This window comes from Amblyomma americanum, chromosome 2 (assembly GCF_052857255.1).
Source record: "Amblyomma americanum isolate KBUSLIRL-KWMA chromosome 2, ASM5285725v1, whole genome shotgun sequence".
NCBI lineage: Eukaryota > Metazoa > Arthropoda > Arachnida > Ixodida > Ixodidae > Amblyomma > Amblyomma americanum.
Genome location: NC_135498.1, coordinates 15,942,786 through 15,967,627, shown reverse-complemented (window position 1 = coordinate 15,967,627; position 24,842 = coordinate 15,942,786). Strand labels below are relative to the sequence as shown.

Here is a 24,842-nt window from a genome sequence, read left to right as displayed (position 1 = left end):
GAAGTGGTGCGAATACACAATAACCGATGGGACCTTTTGAATTCCGAGAGAAGGCAAGCTTAAAAGAGGGAGGGAAGGGCAAAAAGTTAGGGTGGGCGGCTGAGGTTAGGAAGTTTGCTGGGATAAGGCAGCCGCAGGTGGCACAGGACAGGGTTAATTGGAGGTAAGAGAGGCCTTTGTTCTGCAGTGTACATAGTTGAGCTGATGACGATGCTTGACTTACCCGACTGCTGAGCCTATTTTTTTACACCAACATATATGAGCCGGATAGTAAAGCTAAGAATTGATTACCGAACGTACTGTCTTTGTTTAAGTATCTGGTCAATAGGGCTGTGCAATCTAACTAGTCTCTCTGGACAAATACTCATAGGCCTGCGCACGGATATTGGGGGAGTGTATAGGGATGTTTTAAATTTGGTTCCATATTCTCTCCTGTTGCCCAGAATAGAAATTGAAAGCCTTTACCATGAACAACAATATGGGGGAAACGTAAAAAAATACAGTTACGATGTTTTCTCCGAGTAAGTACTGAATAAAGCATAATATTATAAACATTTTGATGCTATCCAAAGAGGTACGTGTCGTGTCATGAACCTGATTTCGACCAAAGCGACTTGCAGCTCATCCCTGGCGTGGTATCAGGTTCACCAACGCTTAGGCAGGCCCTCTGACCATGTGCTCTTTATTGGAACCCCTAGAATTTCCAACTTCTCTTTATTCATCATTATGATACCCGCGCACAATGGTTAGAGTAGAAGTTAACTCGCGCCACGGACACCATTTTTCATTTGCGGCTTGACAATGAAACGTGGCGGCAACGTACCCCGATTCAGCCAGCGGCTATAGTTATTAAGAAGGCTATTGTGAGGGAAGAGGAATGTAAAGGCTGCAGCCTTGCAGTCGTAAAACGTTTTTAGTGCGCACCTTGTTGTGAGGCTGAGTCTTCCTGCGCTCAGGGCCCCAGCTGTCACTTCTCTTCGCGACAAGAAGTCGCGTTTGAAACGAGATCTTCCCCAGACCGGCTCCGGGGGGCAGACGTCGCCGTTCAACTCACTGCAGTCTACGTCGGAACGTGGTACGTGTCTCCTTTATGGCAGCATATGCATCGGGCGGTCACTCCCATGTGAAATATTTTAACTAGTCACGTGTTTAGCATGTGCTTGTGCTGTGGCAAGTGTTCTGGACTCGGTCGTTACGAGTCATCCCATAAACAGCGTGATGGATAGCCTCTTTCATGCTTTGTCGCGTCTGGGCCATTTAGAGTCTGCGGGCATTTTTCACATTGTGAAGTGCTTATAAAGGGCGTTTTTAATCGTTCAGTCAAGCATTTTTTTGTAACAATGCTGCAGTGACCTACGGCTAGAGCACCACTTTTATGGTTGCGGTATGCGACCATGTAGGTACCTAGTGGAAGGATATTTGTTTGTTACGTTAAATTATGCATCAGGTTCTAAATATAACTTTTTAATCAAACCGATATTAACAACTTGAATAAAATGAAAAAAAAAAATACCTGCGTGATCTGGAGCCGGAATAAAATGCGCAGTGCCGATCGCAGCATAAATGCGCTCACCACCATTCCGTCATTTTCGCAGTTATACTAATAGTTATAGTTTGTTATCGATAACTGCAATGGTGAAATTTGAGCTAGTTGGTTGGCCACTATGAAGAGCGCGCCGAAAAACACAGGGGCACGTACGCGTGTCCCTGTTTATTTTTTTTTCGGGGCGTTTTCCCATAATATTCATAATATGCGCTGTTATTCATAATAATCATAACTGCCATACACAGTGAAGTTACTCCGCAAGAGCAACCAAACGCACTAGTAATAACCACTTCATCTGGTCAAATATTATCTGAACATCACTTGAATCAGTTGCTCAAATATTATGTAATGAATGCCGTCGAACAGCGGGAGCATAGAACAATGATTTCAGTTCGTCCAACGCTTTGCTTTGGTAATGAATGACCTTGCTGTTATTATACAGACAAGGGAAGGGAAAACGAAGGGCTCGTTATGGCACACATCCCAAAGAAGCCAAAAGTCACAGAAACCAAGTAGCATAAGGGAATATTTCAATAATTTTTTTGTTCAAGGTTAGTAGCGTAGGTGAATGGGGAATTAGTAGTGTAGCTATTTTATCAATTAAATATAACTGATTACAAAGTATAAGAAAAAACAACCACATGATGCCGGTGGGATCCGAATCCACGACATCCGAATTTCTCGTCCGGTGCTCTACCAACTGAGCTTCGGCAGCGGTTGTCTAACCTTCTACTTTCGGGGGTGTTTATGCTGCGTGTAACATAACCTTGAGTGTTCACCAGCGCCACCCTCGTGCATAGCGGCGGACGTAGCAGGCCCTCTATTAGCGCGAGTGTCACTTGAAACATGATCGAACGGTGAGGTCAGAAGCTGTGCGAGAACTCTTTTATGTTACCTGTCAGCCATAGAGTTTCTTACTATTAATTGTAAGAAACTCTATGCTGTCAGCTGTTAGTCCTCTGACAAGTGCTCTAGTCGAACGTTGGCTAGCGGGCTGAAGCTCCCCATGGCTGGAACATGGTAACTATAGCGATAAAAAACGCAAGGGGCAACGAAAATGAGACACACGCTAGCGTGTGTCCCGTCTGCGTCTTTTCGTTGTCCCTTGTGCTTTTTTTTTCTTTTTAGCGCTAGTTACCATGTTTCAGCCATGGGGAGCTTCAGCCCGCTATCCAGCGCTAGCCCATCTTTAATCAAGCTCCCCCTCTGCCTTTTTATGTTTTATGTTGTCAAGAGTCCCATCTTTGTAAAGACGTGTATGCGGCGAAGTAGCGAACGCTTTAGGAATTTCGTTGTGGGGAGACTAGGCTTGTCGGAAACGGGAGGGCCCAGTGATGGCAACCTGCCAATATCCAGACCGAAATGCAGACAGACCCTACGGGCGTGGTTCGGAGGTATTTTTATTCAGGGCTCAAAGGATCTATGAAGAATATTGGAGGGCGGTTCGGAGAGAAGATGGGTACTGTTAGTGGCTGGGTGACTGGACGTGTGTAGCGGGCCACTCAGAAATGCCTTCGGTGTCAGCTGGGTCTTTACATGAAGAGCAGAGGGGTTCGAGGGGGCATATTCGGAAAAAGCGAGTGCCGGAGGAAGGAAAGAACACGGGTTTGAAGACTTCTTATCGGCAATGTCTAGGCTTTCGCGACGTCTTTGAGTCCGGATGTATGAGGAGAGACGGGGGAATGTCCAACTGACGAATCACTTATTAAAACTTAAATTTTCTATTTTACCCCTTTTCGTCAGCGTTCAATTTTACGTTTTAACGCGGTTGTTCCCGTCCAGATGAAATCCCGTCCAACTCTTAATTTCACTTGACGAGTCACTGTTTCATGCCTCTTTTAAAAATTCGCGCGTCTTCTCGAAGGTTTTCCGACTGCGACTTGTTGCTTTGGCCGCAAACGGCATTGCGAGCCGTTACAAGTCAGATCCAAAGTTCGGTGGGCGTGTTGATCGTGCCGGGATATCTCTGCATCGTTCACCGTTTTCGTTCCTCGCGCAGGGAAACATGGTGAACAAAATTGTCACAAAGACCTTCGACGAATTCCAGTCTGCCATCAAATCGCTGAAAGCCAAAGGACTGGTCCTGTGCTTCTTCGCTGGGGCAGAGGATGCGAGCGGCTCAAGCTGGTGCCCCGATTGTGTTGCAGGTATTCGCTAATACCGTGCTACCAATTGAGCTGCATGCGCAGTTAAGGTGTTGCTGCGTCTAGAGATAGTTGTCTTTGCTGGCTTTTTTTTTTTTTTGCGGGGCATTCCCGTACAGAACATACGCGGTGCATCTACGTCGCTGTCTTACCAGATCTGAGCCCGTACTACGATGAACATTATACTGGGCCGATGGAAGTAGTGCAAAAAGACGAAAGAATGGGAAGCATGTGAAAAACGACACTGGCACGTTGCCGGACACTCCTGTTATCGTCCTTCGTCACTGTGGTCTAGTTGTGAGCATCCATACTCTAGGCTGACTTCCTTGTTTACACGATGGGCGCTTTTCGACTCTTTAAAATTTCTCTAAACAGCCTTCCTCGGCTTAACTTAACTCGACGATTAAACATGCGAAGTAAAGTACATGTCTAGTACGCACTTATCACTTTTATTTCCTTGCCTACAGCGAAACCTGTGCTGGAAGCGGCGCTGAAAAAAGCCCCGGAGGATACGACGCTAGTCACGTGCTACATTGAGAGATCCATGTAAGTACAAAATTGCTGACTATATCGAGGTATTTATTGAAAAGCTGTGAACTGGGACTGATAAGCCCGAGATGTGGCCTACTGCGCATATGGGGCAGAGGTGAAGAGTGTCAGATGAGCACAGGAACTAAGAAATGGAGCTTATGTTTGCAAATAAATAAAATAAAGGACGTGTACATTTGCCCACACACACATACAGCTAGTACTTGCTTCAGAGCCTTTAGACTCATTTCATGTTCAGGTAAGCAAACAAAATGGCCCAACCACATCACAAATCTTTCTGCATGTTCAAGATGAGTGCTTCCAAGGATAATGCCAGAATATGTATTTTTTTTACTAATACAAGGTCAAAAACAACAAAAACTTATTATTTCTGATAATGTCACATCAAATCCAGCACTAAAAAACCGGTGAGGGATGCACAAAGTGCTTTTGTGTGTTGACCATGTGCACTGCAAGTTTGTTTTGTCTTGTGTGTGTGATTGTGTGGGCCTTCTGTATTTACTACACCAAAACTAGCTCATACAACCAACGACCTTGTTATCTCGCAGAGGTACTTATCACAGTGAAAAATTGTGAACAGTCGTCTATCTTGGGGGTGGTTATTACTGCAATATTATGCAGCTGAACAGTGCCATATCAGAACTGGTTTGTAAGTAATGTATACACGTTGGTAAACCTTCTAAACTAGGGTGCTGCTCAAAGGAACACTTAAGACAGTTTAATTCATGGTCCAGTTACCTCCAGAAATAAGGGTTCAGAGTCCCTAGATAATGCAGACTGCTGTTTATGCTTCATTTTGGTGGCATTTTTTTTTTGTAAGAGAGGCATCTGCATTGCATTTGTTTGTATTTTCCATGCTTTAACATGACTTTCGAGATCATCTGCAAAGCTACTATAAAATCCTGTGATGGGTGAGTTACAAGTACGATTTGGTGTGCTAAAAGCTGTTCACCTAGCTTGGTTGTGTTGACTTGGCAAACAGCATAGGCTGTTGGTAAAGCCAGTACTTGAGTCAACATTGCCAGTCACATCATATGTAGCAATTTGTATAAACACCACTAATGTCATCTGGAATCATGTCTATTTCTATATTTTGTATAAAAAGGTTAATGATATCTCACTGTGCTGGTTTTCACACACACAAAGACAAAATTTTGAAGCTCTCTAAGTGCCCTCGCACAAGACTTACAGCAGGATATGCCATATGCAACATCTAGGGAATCGTTTTAGAGCAGATTAGTTGCAACACCAACCACATCTCATCCAACTAACTCTTTTTTTCCATGTATGCATTAATCTGTGTCAGTTACCTTTAACCGTTCTGCTAAGTATATTTCGTAAAGTTTCTTTTTTTCAGATGCTTTAATGAAGCTTTGCTCCATGTTTCTTGTCACATGCATGAATTCTGCGTAGTATTACCTGCATGTCATCCCGAGGTTTCGCTTTGTTCCACTGACAGAATAATGTGCTTGTTTCTTGTAGCTGGAAAGACCAGACCAACCCATTCAGAACTGACAAGACATTGAAGTTGACATGTGTTCCAACGCTGATACGGTGGGGCACAGTAAGTATGTTAAGCCGCCATGCACGTACAATGTTGCTTAATCTGTGGATTTCTGTTGTGAAAGTTGAAACACTAAGTAGAACGCACACAAGTACTGGATGTGGTGGCTGTGACCAGTCTCCGAACTATAATGTTTGCATTTTTTTATGAATAGTATCCTGCAGCATAACCTGTTTTTCTCGTGCAGTGTTTTTATTCCTGTTACGTGTTAGTGGATTTTATACACAGTGCAATATGGCTGTCTGTTCTGCTCCTTGGACCATTCTGTATTGCAAATACAGTTGTGCCTTGTTAATATGATTCCCATTAAAATACAGTGTCATCTCATGATGCAACAAACTTCCAGCCAAGCAAGGGCACGCACTGAAGCAGCCAACTGGCAAAGCAGCTGGCGCTGCGACCAAGCCCACTGAATGAACACTCACTTGATTCCGAAGAGACTTCTATTCATCTCACCATGAACATGGAAGCTCGGCTGTTCCGTATTAAAATGCACAGACGGTCGTTCAAAGGTACAGAAACGAAAGCCTTGCTGAAGCCCTCTTTTGCTCCATCCGGACCAAGAAAGTAGTAATTCGCTTGGCTTTGCAGCCCACAGTTCAACAAGGGTGCAGGTCAGAAAGCTCCCCATGACATAGACTGCAGAAGTGGATGATGTGGCTTTGCAAGCATACAGACTGCTTTCCAGTGGATGTGCAGCATTACCTTTGATGATACACGCTTCTCTCGTACCCGCATATGTTTTAATATTATATTCATACAAACTTTAGGTCTGGCTTTAAATGGTTGCAAGTATTATTGCCAACATTATTAGCCAGTAACCCACAAGATGTCCTGTGGGTAAGGGAGGCTGAAAATACTTGGCCTTATTGCCCCATTTCTTTAAGGTAGGCTGAAAATACATGGTTTTGTATGTGTGGCAGTTAAGATTTCAAATGATATGGTTGCACACAAGGGCTTTTACACTTCGCTTGAATGCTTAAACCTATTTGCTGTACAGACTAAATGCATTAGAATATGATGGTCAAACCTTTCTGGGATCCTTTAGGCCTTATTTCTAGCTGTCAAGGTGGAAAATTGACCTTAAGGATTGCAATAGTGCACGGCTGTGACGTGGGAATGTTTACAGCACTGTGTCATTACCTTTAAATCGGCAGCAAATGCCCCAGTGTAAATTACCACGGTGTTAATCATGACTGGCGGGGTTTGCAAACTAATTTAGCACAAAGCTGCACATGGTGGACACCAGCATGATGCACTTCAGGACAACTTGCTGCCAAAGGTGTCAAAATGTCTCACAGGCAGCAGTCTTTTTTTTTTTTTTTGCACAGTCCAGAAGCTGCAGAAGGCATACCAAAATGCAATCCCCTTCACTCTTTTTTTTTTTGTAGGAGCAGAGGTTGGACGATGCGCAGTGCCAGAAGAAGGACATGGTCGAGATGCTCCTTGAAGATGACTGAACTTGACATCTTCTACTTATAAACGTTACACACCAAACTTGGGTATAAAGTGGTTTTCAGAAAAACTTGCTTTGTCCAAAGATAGCATTGTGTGATGTCTTCACACTATTCACAAACAGTTCACAGCCTACAATGTCTGGCTTTGCGATCCTTGTGATGATGACCCAGCGTTGGTCCCCTGTAAAAGACAACAGTATGACACCAGGTTACAGGAGTTTTCAGCTACCTTCGCTGCTCACTGAGTACAGCTAAAAACCAAACTTGAAAGTTTATCGACATATGCATGGAGGACTGCAAAAAAATAACTTCATGGGTGATACTGTACTGGGAGCACCTTACAAGAGCGGGACACCATATAAATCAAAAGCACCTTATAAGCAAAGACTGCCCGCAAGAACTTATTAGCTTGCTTTTTCATGCAGATGACCATGGCCAAACCATCTAACCAAGCACTAAAAGGACTAAACGGAAATGCTCAAGCACTAAAATGCTGTCATGCACTGCTGGATGTTGCATGGGCCACAATATGGCTACCTTGAAGTACCCTGTTCTCGATATATAATAAGGAAGTAATTACTCATTTGCATTCAGCCAAGTGCAGCCATACAGCTACAAAGAAAAAAAAAAACCTCATAGTTAAAAGTTCGTCTTGGCCCAGGGTTCAAACCAGGGACCATCGCTTAACCGGGCCGTCGCTCTACCAGCTGAGCTAACCCGGATGGCTCGCATATGATAGGGCGAAAGCGAATTGTTCAGTAACTCAATTACTTCCTTATTACAAATTAAGCTCCACCCTGGGGGAATCCCCTAAACATTTGACCAGCACCTCTCCTGCTTCGAATTGTTCATCAGTTCGCTCTCGCCCTATCATATGCAAGCCATTCCGGTTACTCAGTTTGTAGAGTGACTGCTCCGGTGAGGTGGTGGTCCCGGGTTCAAAACCCAGACCAGGACAAATTTTTCTTTACGAGATTTCTGTGTAAGCTGTGCAGCTTTCCTTTATAGCTATATGGCTACACTTGAGTGGATGCCAACTCCCTTATTACTTCAACTCCACCTTGGGGGATTCCCTTAAACATTGGACCTGTTCTGGATAGCTTCTGGGCACAAAGCATACATCCCAGGTGAAAATTTCCAGCCGGGAATCTACTGGTTCCAGCAGTGCTGGTATATGAGCACATTCCCAACAGCTGCTGGAACCACTGGTGCATGCCCTTGTAGCACTGAAATATTAAAATAAGTGCTATAATAACAATTTATATAATGCTAAGTGCACTGGTAAAATTAAGGAAAACGCTCATGACGTATGCTAAAATGTCTCTCACTCTGCAGGACCACACAGACTGCCTATAGTGAGAGCATGTGTACAGCTTCAAATCCCACTGTGCAAGCAGTGACGAGAAAAAACATACATGCAGTTTACATGCAGAACTCATATATTCATATTCTAACTAATACCATGGGCTCATATCTATATATATATACATATGTTCTCTGTTAAGGGTGTACCAGAGGTGTCAGTGAGCAGTAGTTAATGAATAAAATTTTCTCAAAATTTTTGCCACTCTTTATGCAATTTACAGCAGGCACAATCCAAGAGATTTAGCTGAAAATTTATATTAGTTTAAGAACATCGTTACTATCCAAACAACAGAGAAGGTTCTGCATACTGAACAGGAAATTAGTTTTCAGCAGGAACCAGCAGATCCCAGTTCAGAGCCAGCAAGCTCCGAGTTGGGACCAGTAGGTTTCTGCTGGAACCAGTTGGTCCAGTAGAAAACCAGCAGATTCCCAGTTGGATATTTTCATCAGGGGTACACCAGCCACTGTGTTTGACAAAACATTGGCTGCTTACATCAAGAATTAGTGCTGCCCATACTTGTTACTGCTGCTGCAGTAAGGATTCACCCTTTGCGGTGATCTTAACCTTAATAAGGCACCAGGTTGCAGAGGTTAAATCCATTTGGGGATGCATATTTCACCTATGCGTACTGACGGTCGAGCAGGCCACGGTTGCCCAGGCCACGGTTGCCCAGCTCCATTTTGCGTAACAATGTTTTAAATAAACCTGACCGCCAATGAAATGCTTTCGAAGCAACTTTTCTAGTGGCGCGTGCCTGCACATGTAGATCTGCCTACATGTGCAGGCACGTCGGGAGGCGCATATCAACAACAGCGCAAACTGCAGCACAGAACACGCGTTTTTATGAACGATACTTGACGCTTGCGCGCAAAGGAAGCAGTGCAACCCAAAGGGCCCGTTACCTGCCGCAGCTTGTTGAGATGGTTGAGAGCACCGCAGAGGAGCCGGCGGACGGTGATGATCTCCATCAAAGTAAGGTGGTCGACCCTGGCGTGCACTTCGTCACTCTTTACGAATGCATCCACTGAGCTGCGCAGCTTGGCTTGGCGGATGTCCCAAATATCCTTGACCAGTGTCCGCACCTCGCTGGCGTCGGGAATGTCGGCTGCACCGACGTCAAAGAGCAATTGCGTCACCTCTAGGTAGTGTTCGCTCGGCATTTTGGTGAAAACAGGCGATGCGATCTCTTCCTGCTTCTTTTCAAGCAGATACTCCTTGCACAGCCAAGCTGGGGGCAAAATGCGGCACTGTTGTCTTTGCTTCAGGTTCACAGCCATCCAGAGAGGGACGCTCACCGGCTTGCCTGGTTCGAATGGACCGACGTCGCCAGTGATTAGGTACAGCTTCTCAGCGCTGAATCTTGGGACAATGTGCACGTGTGTCTTCTCCGCGATGAACTCGGCGTCAGCGCACTCCATGGCTCGGCTTAACGTGTGCAGCTGCTCGAGTGTTCGCGAAATGAAACTAACTGCGGGGAGCCGCCGAACTTTTGCGCGCCAAAACGACAGCCGCGGTCACGCTTTACTGACTCAGCCAAGGCGTAGTTACATTTGTTTTGTCACACTTCTGAAATAATCTTGAGTAAGTTAACAATAGGTATATATTTTATTGTTGAATATTGTTTTTGTTTGTTTTGTAATTTCTTTACTGACGTTTGAACTGTTTGAACTGCGGATATGCAGACGCGGTGAGCCCTGGTACTGCTATTTCCGCATGCGGCTGTCTGTCGCTGTCGCGCGGATTTAGCGTGTTCGTGTTGGTATGGTATTGTTGAGGAGGTATTGGTTGATATCACCATAATATAATGTGATACCGTGGTCAGATTCTTGAGGACAGCGTGTCGAATTTAATAACGAAGGTCAGATTCTTGAAGACAGCGTGTCGAACTTAATAACGAAAGTTAGACCGCTTCGAATGTTGGCAAGGCAACTGCACTGTCACGTGCAGCAGCGAGTGGTCTCATTGTAGAGTTACGAAAGCGCGAGGCGTCGCTGACAGCTTAGAGGTTTAGATATCAACATGACAGAGTCGTGTTACTTTTGCTCCTGCGTTTTCACAGACGTGCACATACTGTGCGTGGACTGTGATCCTAAACTGCCCATCTGCATACGCTGCTTCTCCAAGGGTGCCGAATCCCTTACACACAAGAACGACCATCGATACACAGTCCTGGTAAGCGTCGAGCTGATTCGCGCAGATGGTCTACATACGGCGGTTACAGTGTTTCATTCTTGTTGGAATCTAATGTACCTTCCGCTTCTTCGCAGACAACGGAGTTTCAGTTGCTGTGCAAAACGTGGACTGCCGGCGAAGAGTTGAAGCTCCTAGACGCGCTGTTGGAATGCGGCATTGGAAACTGGTGCGGCTTTACTCTTGTGCGCTTTTTGTTTACTGATCGTGTCATGTCTTGTTAAATACAAAATAATATTCCACTTCAAGACCGGAAGGCGTGGGTTGTAATGTCGCTGTTATATTGAAGTACCCAAGCTGCACTGACGTGGGAAGCTTGTTGGCTCTTCGAAACTTGTCAAATATGGTAAATAAGCAGGCACAGTGGTTGGATCTCTGGTAGCTCTGACGATTTGTTTTGTTGGCATATGTTTGTGTGTTTTTGTCAGCATGTTGCGTTGCTGTTTCTTACCTTCCAGGTCTGCTTCCAGTTGAATTTGTTTAATCCACTTTACCAGTTGTGCCTTTTTAATTTCTTGTGTCCAATTTCATTATTGAGGTTTTCTGTTTTGTTATAGTTTTAATATATATTTATTTTAAATCACAGAGGGGATAGTCTATTAAAATACAATGCTGCATACAGCATGTACCAGAATGCAGCGAAGGTGAACAAAAGATGCAGAAAGCAATCAGTGTTTGCAAGACACAATACAAAACTGAAAACTTGAATTGGTGTATCATGCAGAACTTCATGCTTCCCAAAAGAAATGTGATTCAAGATTAAGGCAGCTCAGGTGAATAGGAGAAAAAAAAAATGCAGTCTCTGCAAAGAGAATGTGTGTGGACACTTTGCAGCAAAGCGTGTTGGAATATATGTACCCTCAGCAAGAAATGAAATGCTGCGAGCAAAAAAAAATGGGCTGCCAAACGCAAAATAATCTTAGCCGGGGGAAGCTCAATACTAGCCCACGTTCTTTTAACTTTGAGGGCGCAAAGACTCTTTGTCAGAAGTGTTAATCAGCCTCACTTGTATTTCCTCTTCAGGAGTTAATGTGCTGGTGTTTTGTGTTGCCGCCTTAGTTTTCTTGTTGCGTTTCATCCGTTGCTGATAGTACTTCCATGCTAGAATACCTGAGTAAAACTCTTATGCTCTCTGCATAAGTGTAAGAGTATACAAATTTTGAAACTATATTCAGAAGTCTGGATCTTTTTCTCAGGAAATCCTTTTTTGCTTTCCAGGAGTGACATTGCGAAGCATGTGGGCACACATTCTGCTAAGGAGTGTGAGGCCCACTATCTTCAACATTATATCTATGCACCAGTCGGGGACCTGAAAGGTCTGTATCACAGAGGTTTCATATTGTGCATTGTGCATACTGCGTGCATGTTTATAGGCACTGGAAAGCTTTCCTCATTAATGTATTGGAAGCTGTTTTTAATTTTGCTGCATTCCCATTTGATCAGCGCAGTGATTCTAGTTTTTGATTGGTTGGTGGGTTTTTATGTGGTAAAGAAGCACAGTGGGCCATGAGGAACACTGTATAGGAGGGTTTCAGATTAATTTTAACACGATAGTGTTAAAGGGCCACAGAAAGGGGTGTTCAAGCTTGCCGTTAAAATGCTTGCACTATGTAGAGTACAGGCCACCGAGCGTCCATGCTGCGTACGAGACCTCAAAAGCGAGTGGGAAATTTACAATACATTTTAAAAAACTCCCGCTTTCACACCTCGCGTCGACGCGCGGTGCCGGGCTTTCGCATGAAAACCTGGCAGATGACGTCACGTCTTGCAAATGACGTCAGCAGCCGGGGGTTATCATTGGTTCACAGCACCAAATTCTTTCTGACATCACGCGCTACCGCGGCCGCGGCCACTCCGCGCGTGCCGCAGCCGGCAGAGGTAGGGAAGGGGCCGAGTGAGTGGGGCCGGCGGACGAGCGCTGCCGTTTGGCGTGCGAGAAGAGAGGGAAAGGTGCGAAGGACGCGGAAGTTCAAATTTCGTATGCTTATAACTCAGCTTCCACAAAACGCATTAAAATAATTCTTGCTGGGGGCTAATTATGAACCGTCGTCTTTTAACATCCCAGACATATCGTACTTTTAATGAGACCCCCTTTCTGGGTCCCTTTAAGGCTCCCATTCTGCAGAAAATCCAGTGCTGTTGTCATCGAAGTTGAGTGAAAAATTACCGGAGAAGCCACCTAGGTGGGCTCTCTAGGTCACTTGACCTGCTGCCGTCATCGCAACCTGCCAACCGGATTGTGAGCAAACAGACAACCGTGGCATGTGGCAGTTAAATTATTGATTGGTCGCAAGAGGTTGCTCAGGAAGAGCAACCTGGGTTGCACAAGTGCCACCAGTGGCACCACGTGCCATCACCGGGCAGAGGCGCATCATTAAGCCACTGTGCCAGGTGTGGTAGGAGGACTCCCATGGATCTATGAAAGTAAACTCGAAAATGACCTTCTTTCTATATGGGAATTAACCTATTACGCTATTGCATCATGCCCTTAAGGCGGAGCTTAAGTGGCCCTTCCAATTTTTGCATTTTACTTCATTGAAGTGTGGCCGCTACAATTGCGATTTGGTCTAATGACCTTGGGATCAGCAGCTGAGTGCCAAAGCCACTGAGCCAATGTTACGGTACATTGACTGGAGTTGAGTTAGAACTTTGTGTCATTTCAGGTTAGCAATCACTGTCTATCACTTTTATTTCAGGGATTGCACCTGAACCGAGTTATGAGGGCAGCTGCCATCTCGCTCCAGTGCCATACAAAGGTAAGAAACACGTTTATTCTGCTAACTTCATGGAACCACTTCTAGATGCATGCTTCTGTAATTTTTAAAAAGATGGTACCAAAGGTACCAAATGCTATACATTATAACAAGTTGTGGAAACAGGCAGAGCGGTCATACCAAATAAACCATTACATAAGTTCTAAAATTTACATACACATGAATAATTGAAAAACGTGTGCAGAAGTTCATGAAACAGAAATAAAGATTTTCTTGGGTAGTATCGGATGTTGTAATGCGGTAACATGCTTCTGTCGCAGCACACGCAGATCAGTTCACAGTCTCTTTTGTTCTTCAAGATGACAAACTATTAGGCGAGTTGGTGCGTGTTCATCAGTTTATTAACTGTGATAATATGCAACACAAGAAAGAACCAACAATGTGTGGTTTTAAAATAACTTTCGTCCGCAGTGGGCACTGCTGCATGCTTTGTTCTTTGTTTGCTCTTTGTGGAGCACCATCATGTGAGCCTTGTGTTGTGACGCAGTGTCGGGAGACCCACCACGCCCTGTGCTCTGCTCCCAGCAGCAGGTTGACATGGCTGGCTACATGGCAGCCCGGGGAGACTTCTCCCATGAGTTTGACAACTATGCTGAGATGGACATGACTGAACTCGACTTTAACCAGTGCGAAGATACTCTGGACAGGGGTGAGCACTCTTTGAACAGCATTTCAGCTCATACTTGTTTTACAGTGATAGCTGTTAGGCACCTGTCCCTGGCTTGCGCGTCGCAGTCGTCCGGCGTCTGCGCCATCGGCGTAACCGGTGTGTGCGCAAATGACATCCACGTACCGGGTGGATGTCATTAACACACTCACATTATATCATTGTTAACCTGGGTCGCATAAGCATGCAGGGGTGCATCACTTGGCCACTACACGAGTGCGATATGAGGTCACTGTATCTTTTCTACCTCAAAATATCCCCAAAACTAAATGCCTTAACAGCTGTCGTTGAATCTCGCGTTACACAGTCGAAACTGTCCTGTGAGCTTTTTGTTATTTGGTTTCTGCTTTTATTAGTTTCTCGCACTTTTGTCTGCCGTTTTTCACAAGTTGATGGCTTTTGCCATTCTTTTCACACTTTGGCCACTCACTGGTTTTTGTCCAGAGCATTGTTTAGTTGTGATGGCAGTCCTGAATCCCACTGTTGATTGTCTCCATCGCTCGATGTCACATTTGCTGCCAACATTTGAACGAATGCCCGCATAGCATGTTGCACTCATATTAAGGTGGGGAGAGACTTTTTTTTTTGTCAAGAAAAAGCAATTTTTAAATTTTGCATCCTGCTGATAGAGCATTTCTTCAGCTTTCAGAAAATATTTTACGCTTGTGTATTCGCTTTTTCGTGTTCACGTTTAGCGGAAAGATGGAAGTTTGTAGAGTTTTTATTTGCATTTATTTTCACCCGACATTGTTTTTGATTTTTAAGTTCGGCAGCCTTCTAATGGAGCATGTTTCTAGCTTTCAGGAAATATATCATACTTCGCTGTTCGCGACTTCAGAAACGCTGTTTTCAGATGTTTCATCTGCATTTTTCTCAAAGCAGTATTTTTGGAAATTCGTGTACTTTTTCTCAGGAACTGTTAGGCGTAAGCCAACAAAATTTTCCCCAGGTTGCAACCAATGCCCTTTACATGACTGGTACCAGAATCAAAATCCCAAGTTCATTTTTAACTAAAAAAAAAAAACCATTCATGGGTTGCAGTTTTATTGTGCAAAGAAAGAAAAAAACAATGCATCTTATTTTTTTCAATGCATATGCTTTAGTACCGCTTATGTAGAACACATTCTACTCGCATGAAAAATTTCAGCACACTGCATTCGGTAGATTTAAAGAAAAAGGTACATTAGTAGAAAAAAGAAAAGAAAAAAATACTAGACAGAATTTCAATCCAGTTTTTAGCGTTAATGCAAGCTGCATTTGTTTAGAAGATTGCTAACAAATTTCATAGCTATAGCTTTTATTATAACTGCTCTACTGCCAACTTTCGAAAACCTTTTTCAAAGTCTCATCCATCTTAAAGGGACCCTGAAATGATTTTGATGGTCATATTCTAGTCTAACAGATCTGTAGAGGCGATCATAGCGAGCATTCAGGTCAAATTTAAAAGCTCTATGTGTACCCTATAATTTACAAATAATTTTTAAAAATCTTTGCTTGCAGTAGCTCGCAACCAGTTAGGATGGCACCTCATCTTGCATCCCCTGTCTCGGTGATGTCAGTGGGCAGTCGGGGCGAGATTTCTCATTGGGCTTGCACAGGTGGTGTGGGTGGCATTTTGTCTAGATAGGGCGTGGAGGGGTGCAGTCCCAACCTGTTTTCTTTCTTTTTTTTGTCTGGTGCATGCGCATGTATGAGTTGAGGGGGAACGAGGAGAAGCATCATTTTTAATTGCCAATGTTTTTGCTGTTAATGAAGCTAGCTTAAATTTTTGCAGTGCAATGATTAGTGATGGAATACCTATCGCTCATGTGCTTCCCCTGACCTCAGTATATACCATTTCATGGCCCCTTTAATTGCTTCAGGTGGGTACTGACGATGTAGCCTCATGGAGCAAAAATTGCAGCACGGTGTAGTCAGATGAAAAATGTGTGATGGGCAGCTTGGCATGATTTCCAGAGCCGATAAGTTCTCTGCACCGTCGCCACACAGACTTCTTACTAGTTGCTTGTGGTCTTTTTCGTTTTAGAGCTCCAGTTGGCTATGGTGTCAATTTATCGGAACCGGCTGCGTGAGCGGGCCCGGCGAAAGTGGCTCGTGCGCAAGCACGGCCTGGTGCATCCACTAAAGACTCAGCAGAGCTGGCAACGGTATAGAAACACACTGGGTGAAGGCACTGTAACCCTACTCCGCCGCTTCATGCAGCTGCTGCCACCAGATGACTTCGAGTTCATGTTAGAAGGATTGCACAGTGAGTTGGTACCTCACTGGCTGATCTTTTGTTGAGGGAAAGCATTTCACGCACAGCTTGATCATGTTCACTGAACAGGATAAATGAGACTTAACGTGAGGATCCCACAGTTGCATGATGCAATCATATGATCTAGCCGCATGTCTTGCACATGGTTCATGGCTGTTGCTTCATAAAAGCATTGAAAGAAATCAGTGCACTTGAGCTTTAAGAGTAAACACTAGGTCTAGCATTCATTATGTTCACCTTGTTTCTTGGCCCATGTTCCTTTGTACTAGTAATTATGTCTAGGACACAAACCTCTGTGGGCTATGCTATGGGCACATGACACAAGCTGCTCCTGCCATGCAGGTGAGCAGCTTCTGCGCCAGCAGGTGCAGCTGCTGCAGGAGTCTCGCAGTGCGGGACTCACACGGCTGGACAGTATCTCTCTCTTCAAGCAGTGCAGCCGCTGGAGGGCTGCTCACCGTCCCAAACACGCTGCCTTCAAAGAGCTGCTGGCACACATCAGGGTATGCTCGGTACTACCGACTTTTGTTGTGCACATGCGCCTGCTCTTCACACCGATTTCCTCTCTTTGTGCTCCGACGTTGAATGACCATTGTTAGTATGCTGTTATGAGTTTAAACTGTCGGTGAATGCTTTAGTTCAGGAGACATCAGGGCATATGCTGAATAGGGTTTCCGGGAAAATTGATGCTTAATTAAATGCCCAGTTTTGTTGTGGTTTGTGTATGCAGCTGAATCTTGATGCTTAAAACTTGAGTGGGGTCAACATTTGCTGTAATTGTGCAATGTTCAAATTAAAGGAAGTCATTTTAATGACAGGACTGAAGTACTGGTTCGAAGAAACTGTAAGTTCTGATTGAGTGAGTTTGAACTGATGGCAGCTCTCTGTATAAATTTGTCTTCATCATGTGCAGTGCATTCAGAACAGTCTATTATATAGAGAGTCGCATTTTTTTAGAGTTTTGTGCAATGCCTGTGGTGTAAAATTTAACTCCTTTGAGAGGTATTATGTTTTCAAGTTAGGTAATACCTTTGATGTGTTGCTGATTGAGTGCTTATTTCAGAATGAAACGTCAACACAAGTTTGGCTTCATAAGCAACTTGTGAAGGATACATCCCTGCCTGCATCCCCAAAAGGCATAGGTACTGGATTGTACTACTTTCTTTTCTTCTATTTATGATATACAGTAAAACCTCGTTAATTCGAAATCGCTTAATTCGAACTGCCGGTTAATTCGAACTGACGGCCGGGTCCCGGCAAAGCCCTGTGTATTTCAATGGGTCAAAACTCCCGATAATTCGAATATGCCGGTATCCACGTCGGTTAATTCGAACTAGGCGCCGATGGCTGGCATTGCTCCTCGCATATAGAAGTCACCTCGTAGCAAATACAATGCGCTGAAAATTAAAAAAAAATGCAGAATGATGAGAAAAAAAATAAGCCAGCACGAATGTCAGCACGCACGAGGTGAGACGTGAATTTCGTTGCCCGAACCAACCCTCCGGTGCATGCCGTAGCAGGTTTTCGCTGCCGGAGCGTCGAAGCATTGGCTTGTCTATTTTTGGCTGACGCGCGGTCACGCGGGTAGCCACCCTACCGCGGGCGCCGCCTATGCTCCGGCCACGGTGGCTCCGGCGCAAGCCGTTGCAGCAGGTCAACTAAAGGACTACCTTGCCGATTACTCGCTCAGCGATGTGTTCAATGCAGATGAAACCGCGCTTTATTTTAAGTTGCTGCCGAACAAGACTGTCAGTTACAAAGGCGACACGTGTTCAGGCGGGAAGAGAAGCAAGGGAAGAGTGACGGTGTTGGTGTGCGCAAACGCGACTGGCACGGAACGGTGCCGCTTGCTTTTGGCAAAGCAGCGAAGTTAAGCGATGCCGAGATTATTGAAGCGGCCTGCGGTGACCAGATGCCGCACAACTCGGGCGCGGGGAGCACAGCTGACAGCGACGACGAGTCCGACGGAGGCGACGATCCATTGCCACCCCCGAGTGCATGTGAAACAGCGTCAGCACTCGATCTGGCTGCGCGCTACTTCTCCGCCGATGATAATTCGGACGCTGCGTTGGAGCTGTTGGGCAAGTTGCAGACGATGCTTGTCGAGTCACGGCAAAGGAAACGAAAACAAATGCGCATCACCGATTATTTTTCTCTTTGATATGCTTTGCCAATCTGCTGTTAATAAACATGTTTTTGAAGCATAGTGTCATATTTAATCATTAAGCTTGCTGCTTACGCGAATGCATTTTGATGTTAGCTCCAACCGCATAAACAAATTAACTTTATTTCCTTCGACATTCGGGCTCTATGATTTTAATTCGCGCAATCGCCCGCCGCAAATGTGTAGTAGTGCGTAGTAAGAGATAACGATCTCAGATATGCCTGTTTTAGCTTCGGCCCGTGCTGCCGGGCGTGATGGCCGCTTTTTTTAGCGCCCGCTCGTTAATTCAAACTCCGCTTAATTCGAACAATTTTCCGGTCCCCCTCGAGTTCGAATTAACGAGGTTTTACTGTAGTCTTGTGTTGGAAGATATTGCAGAACGAGTCACAAACTATAGGTAACAGTTTGTAGAAACATTGGAAGCAGCACTAGTATGTCATGGGGTGCAGTATGGAAGCGTATAGCTGGCACTTGATTCTCTGGTGTTGACTTTAATGAGACATCAGGTCTCAGTTGGTAAAACAAGCACCGATGCCCTTCAAAACGAAGCAGCTTTGCAAACTGGCTCTGTGTGTTTGGAAGTAAGTGTATATATATTTGTTGTGCGGTATCAACCAAATGTGACAACAATAGGTTCGTTAGGCTGTTTAATTACCGAGAAAACAAAAGTAATGGTTGAGTTTCTGCATATCAGATTTCAGTAGAAGAAAAATTAGCTTGGGACGATTGTGACCGTGTGTGCCTCGAGGCAAGTTCAGTTCTGCTTTGAATTCGTGGACGTGAGCAAAGCTAATGCACTTTGGCTTTCACTAATGTGACATAGGAAAAATGAGTGCTAGAGTACAAGTTCATTGATACCTTTTCAGGTTCATACGATTTCCCGGTTCGTACGCTCGAAATAGCGGACATTAGAAATGTCCCATAGAGTTACATTGTATTTCTTTTGATTAATGCGCTCTTGGATAACACGATTTCCCAGCTGCTATGTTTTAAATTTTGACCAATTGTGATCGTATGATAAGTTTGTTGACCGACCCCACACCTACAAACATACAAAAGGGCTGAACATGAGGACACACAACATGAAAAACTGGAGTGCAGTGGCAGTCACCTTCTTGGTGGCTTTTCTGCAGTGCCTAGGTGAAAAGAGAGAAACACCATCACCACCAACAACAACAAAAATAACTGCATGCTAGCATTCGAGAGAGCCCTTTTTGCTGGGACGTGACATGAAGAGGAGAAATTCTGAGATTCCTTCGCTTTGCATAAGGGCAAGGGGGCGAAACATCTATGAACTGAAGCGATGCGCTTACATACGAGTGGGCTGGGTCTGGGAAATGTATTGTAAAAAAAAAAAAGGTAGGTAGGTAACAACTTTATTGCTGAGAGATTTTAGGAGGGGCTGGAGATAAACGGTCGCAAGCTTTTGTGCTGTGGCAGCCTCTGTGGCCCAGGTGATTGTCCTCCCTTGAGCGGTGGCTTCCGAGCTGCGTAACAGCAAGTGCCCAGTGCCTCCCACTGTTCGGTTGTGGTGATTGTTTGGTGTGTGAAGGGTAGGTATTCAGATTCCCAAAGGGGATGTAATTGTGTGGCTGGTTGTGAGGAGAATTTGCATGTTGGTGTATATCTATCTGTGTGTATTCCAAAGAGTAGAAGTGGGTGATGCTGCCACAATCAGCCACTACAATTACTTCCCCACAGTACTTAGATGCAAAGGGGCGAAGCATTCGAAAATGACGAAGAGATTTTCTTACTTTCGTCATTGCCGTCGACGAACCAGATGTGTTGCGAAGTTCCTTCCACACTTGAGACAGCGCAAACGCAGACTGAAATGTGCGAACTCTAGAAAAAGATCTATTCAGATCTTGTGCCAAAAATGCTAATCGACAATTTTATGAAATGAAACTTTCAATATATATGCTTTTGTACCTCATTCAACAGCTACATTTTTCAAAATTAGTTGGTTTGGATCATACATTTTCCCAGATAACACTCTTATCCCAGTCTTCTGAAAAACATATCAAACGAGGTTTTACTATTTTTTTTTCTCTTCGTGTGTGTCTGTGAGCTATCTTCATTGCTTTTTCTAGCCACTGCTTTCTGCCTTGCTGGAGGATAGCAGGAAACCTGCGTAAATTTACCTGCGTAAATCTTGTTCGCTGAACACGGAGATCATAAGACCGTGCTACAACTTGACGGTGCAAGTTTGGACTTCTTGGAGCAAGTCTTGGATAACGTTAGGGTAGAGATTGACAATGAGCACATAGATAAGAAGGGACTTCCACTCCCCTAAGTAAACGCAACAGGCGAACTGGGTCGATAGCGCTCAGCCCTGCTGACATGTGCGGGGTGAAAGCTACTAAGAAAAAAACACTTGGAAAAAAGTTTCCCAGAGCAAGCAAGTTTACAAATGACATCGAAGTGGAGCACAGGTTAGTGCAGTATGTACCAGGATGAGACAAAGGTAGCGTTGTCACACAACTTGCAATTTTTTAAGCAGTGATGAATCTCGATGCACTCATTTCTGACGAACATGTAAAAGAAAGTATCCATTACACATAACAAAATGGAATTGTTTTCACAACAGCAAATGGAGAAATGAAAGTGTTTTTAGGTACAAACTTAGCAAGCTTTAGGAATGTTTACATTCTCGATATGGGAATGAGCAGTGCCCAGATTTGTTTCAAGCTGGAAGCTAAAAATGCTATTATGCCTCTCTCAGCTCGTTGGAATTCCGGCAGGCTATGTTGTATCCTCTTATCGGCAGTTTCCCTAAATGGCAATGAGGCATGACAAGTCTTCTGAAGACACAGTGATGTGTCAAGGCGTTGATGCAGCCCATAGCCCCCAGCACACCAAATGGATGAAGGGGACTTTCGCAAGGGCTGTGCAAATTGCGCGAAGCGGACGGCTGAAAGCCGCTAGTTAAATTATTGCACAGTTTGTAGAATGCACTTGGGCTTTGCAGCGGCAAGGAACTATTTCCTAGACTTTCACAGCACGAAAATGTAGTGGATTCAGCGGGAGCGAGTGGGCTCCCCAGAGGGTACATAGGGACACATTTAGAAAAAAAAATTTATTGCCACTTGCTTTATTCACTGTTTTTTCGTGTTTTTGGAGGCCATAGTAAACGAAAAAATATTGTATCGATTTTCTTATCGCCCGCATTTTTGTGTACTTGAGAGGTATAATAGGTTATTAGAGGTTTAATGTTGTTTCAACTGGTGTAGTTGGTCTACTTTTGGAAGATTCCTCTCATGGAAATTTTATTAACCCCCTTAGGACGGCGTTCAGCACCACCACTTGATATTGAGGGCAGGCCCGGCTATGAGAAGCTCAATAACCAAGAAAGGGAGGTGAGTTTTATCAGTTTTCGTAGAAACAAAAATTGTGTGACCGCATTAAGCAGTGTGGTTCTGGGCCATTTAGTAATTTATTGTGGTGGTTGGACAGAACAGAAGGGATAGATAGAGAGAGGGGATAATGGCTGAATTTTGTCATTGTCTTTTAGTCGTGGAGAATGTGTTGCAACTGTTTTATGCAAAACTTGCCAGCTCTTTCTTTTTTTTAAAAACACAGAAGTCTCCGCATGTACTTTGTTCATTGCGTGCTGGCTGTCTAAGATCCCACTGTGTAATGAACTGCGGACAGGCTGAAATGAGGATTACAATGTCTTGTTGGTGGGAGGCAATAGCAATCTGTCATTACACTGTTGTACCCGTGAGTGTGTCATATTTTGATTCTCGCATGCTGGTAGGAACTCATTACATGGCATGTTTTCATGTGTAGCTTTTGTCACTAAAAGGTGCAGAATATTAAGTTTCAACTTGCATAAAAGGCAGGAGATAACACACCGAACTCAGGCTCATCGGGAGTGAAAGCAACTGTAGTGCTGTAGATGTGCCACCACTTGCCTTGTGTGTTTTACAGCTGTGTGCCAGCCTGCGCCTGATCCCGGAGGTGTACTTGCACTTCAAGGCGCTTCTTGTCAGTGAATATGAAAAGTTGGGCTCCTTGCGTCTTTCCAATGCCCGGGCCATCATCAAGATTGATGTCAACAAGACCAGGAAGCTGTACGACTTTTTGCTTGCGGAAGGAGTGGTGAAAAAGCAAGTCAGCTGATGCACAGCCATGGATGTCGTAGCATCTCCTATGAACTGCACGTATTTTAGGACGCCTGTATGTGCACTCCTTGGATGTCCAGCATTCAGTGTTGCCAGCACTCATTGGAGACTGCTGTACACTATCCGTACTCCGAGTTTCAGCTGTAATTGGTTCCAACTGTGATATGATTTCTGCAGATGTGTATGACCACCCGTAAAGTGACAATAGAGCCACTTTGCGTGCTGTGTTTTCTTCCAAAATAGTAATGTGCTTGTGGACTTGACATAAATGAATTGGTTGAAATTTGAAAGCCATGATCAGTAGACAGGTACATTAATACAGTGCTCTCATTTGCTGTCACCATATATTCGATGCAGTGTGGAAAAATATTGTCCTAGAAAAGTGAGGGAACATGCAACTGGGTCCTTTGACCATGAGCTAGTTATGTGAGTAATCTGTACAGTGTGATTCGCTGCATTAATATGCATTATATCTAGAGAGTAAAATGGTGATGTATGCTATAGTTAGTATGCCTTCTTTTTAAATAATGTGAAAAATAAATGTTTAATATCTTTAGGTAATCCATGCTAGGTTTTTGTCCCCAAAAAAGAACATTTTTTGATGGCCATCCACATTATATACAGTCAACTGTTTATAAATTGAACTTGAAGGGGTCTGGAAAGTTGTTTGAATAAAGTAGAGCTTGAATTAGGGGAGTCTTTTTAGTGTACTTGATGTTGAGGGGAATGACGAGTTGGTTCAAATAACTGGAAGTTCGAAGTAAATGATTTCAAATTAGAGTCCATAATACTGAAGTAATACTTTAGGCCGGCCTAATTGGTTTATAGTCTGGTAGGATTGGATGCGATAGGAGTTTGGTGCAGAGACATGCACAAAGAAGCGAAGTGCTCGTGCCAAATTACTTCCTGGTTTATTTTTCATACATGCCTGCATCTGTATGTTTACATCCTGGGTTGTATCGGGAATGTAAAGCAACAAAAATTAAAATTATCCAGAAAATAGCTGGTAGCACGTCAGTCTGGAATCTAAGCCATAGGCTGGAATGCATTGGTGCGAAGATAAACAAAGTTAAGCAAGGCACCAAAAACAAGCAACCTGAGAGTCATTTTTATCGCAAAAACATTAACATCCCCTTGAGGTGCTGTTTTCGCATTTGTGGATGCAACTTGAACACCATCAAATCCTTTTATACTAGGCACAATGCCCACAAGTGTGAACACAATAAAATGTCCTGTAACCTGAATGAAAAATCATTTGGGTAGACGTCTCAAGCCACCCGTGTGAAATTAATGCAGAAAGCCTATTTCAAAAAATACACACCTCTATGTTTTAAAACAGCTTTGGTATGCCTAAAGTGAGTGTTTTGGCTTGCTTGCTTTGCAAGCATGACCATTTACAGTGCCTGAAATATGCAATTTCTTTAGACAATGACTTCATATGACAGGGATAAGTCAAAGGAAGTATATTTTAGACCTTGAAAGCAAAGTTGAGTCACAACATGGATATATGAGAACCCAACACAAATTGCAGAGACTTATTGCTGAAAGTGCAGTTTTTTTTTTAGTGGATTCTGGGGATGCTCTTCACAAATCTGAAAACTTGAAAATTTTCCACCTATTGAAAATTAGTGCTTGAAGAGGATATCAGTGATAAATACTACAATTGGCGTGAGAAAAATTCCATAAGACATCCTGGTGCATTTGTCGAGTGTAAAATCTACCAAACAAAAGAAAAAGATTAGAGAGAACACTGCTAAAGAATTGAAACCCCTTGAAAACAAAGGAAGACGGAGCTGAAAAAAAATTGGAATCTGAAAAATCTGCAGACATGAGGTGAAAAAAACTTGAAGGAACTCTTCGAGAAAAGTCTGTGTCACTAAGCATTATGCGTGGGTTGCTGGTCCACGTGTCCCCAGCTTTCTTGGCAAAATAAAACTATTTCTTGCCAGATTTTTTCTGGGCAAAAACAAACCCGTAACTTGCAGCCCTATTGAATGGCATTTCTTTAAATAAAAAATGACCTCAAAATTGAAAAATTTT

The 24,842-nt window shown here is 43.9% G+C and overlaps 3 protein-coding genes across 3 annotated transcripts; 2 read left to right on the top strand and 1 right to left on the bottom strand.

Annotated features, from left to right (window-relative positions):
• Positions 1-3,461: 3,461 nt before the first annotated feature.
• LOC144120660 (thioredoxin domain-containing protein 17-like) lies at positions 3,462-7,332 on the top strand. The gene is made up of 4 exons (XM_077653289.1): positions 3,462-3,693; positions 4,158-4,236; positions 5,722-5,803; positions 7,195-7,332. The coding sequence occupies exons 1-4, from the start codon at positions 3,552-3,554 to the stop codon at positions 7,261-7,263; spliced, it is 372 nt and encodes a 123-aa protein (XP_077509415.1). The 5' UTR covers positions 3,462-3,551; the 3' UTR covers positions 7,264-7,332.
• Psf2 (DNA replication complex GINS protein PSF2-like protein) lies at positions 7,308-10,151 on the bottom strand. Its single transcript, XM_077653288.1, has 2 exons — positions 9,529-10,151; positions 7,308-7,441 (listed from the first exon to the last, which is right to left on the bottom strand). The coding sequence occupies exons 1-2, from the start codon at positions 10,042-10,044 to the stop codon at positions 7,391-7,393; spliced, it is 567 nt and encodes a 188-aa protein (XP_077509414.1). The 5' UTR covers positions 10,045-10,151; the 3' UTR covers positions 7,308-7,390.
• Positions 10,152-10,322: 171 nt separating this feature from the next.
• Ada2a (Transcriptional adapter 2A) lies at positions 10,323-24,838 on the top strand. Its single transcript, XM_077653285.1, has 10 exons — positions 10,323-10,798; positions 10,894-10,985; positions 12,035-12,132; positions 13,513-13,572; positions 14,078-14,239; positions 16,284-16,505; positions 16,857-17,017; positions 17,578-17,656; positions 21,961-22,034; positions 22,609-24,838. The coding sequence occupies exons 1-10, from the start codon at positions 10,646-10,648 to the stop codon at positions 22,798-22,800; spliced, it is 1,293 nt and encodes a 430-aa protein (XP_077509411.1). The 5' UTR covers positions 10,323-10,645; the 3' UTR covers positions 22,801-24,838.
• Positions 24,839-24,842: the final 4 nt, after the last annotated feature.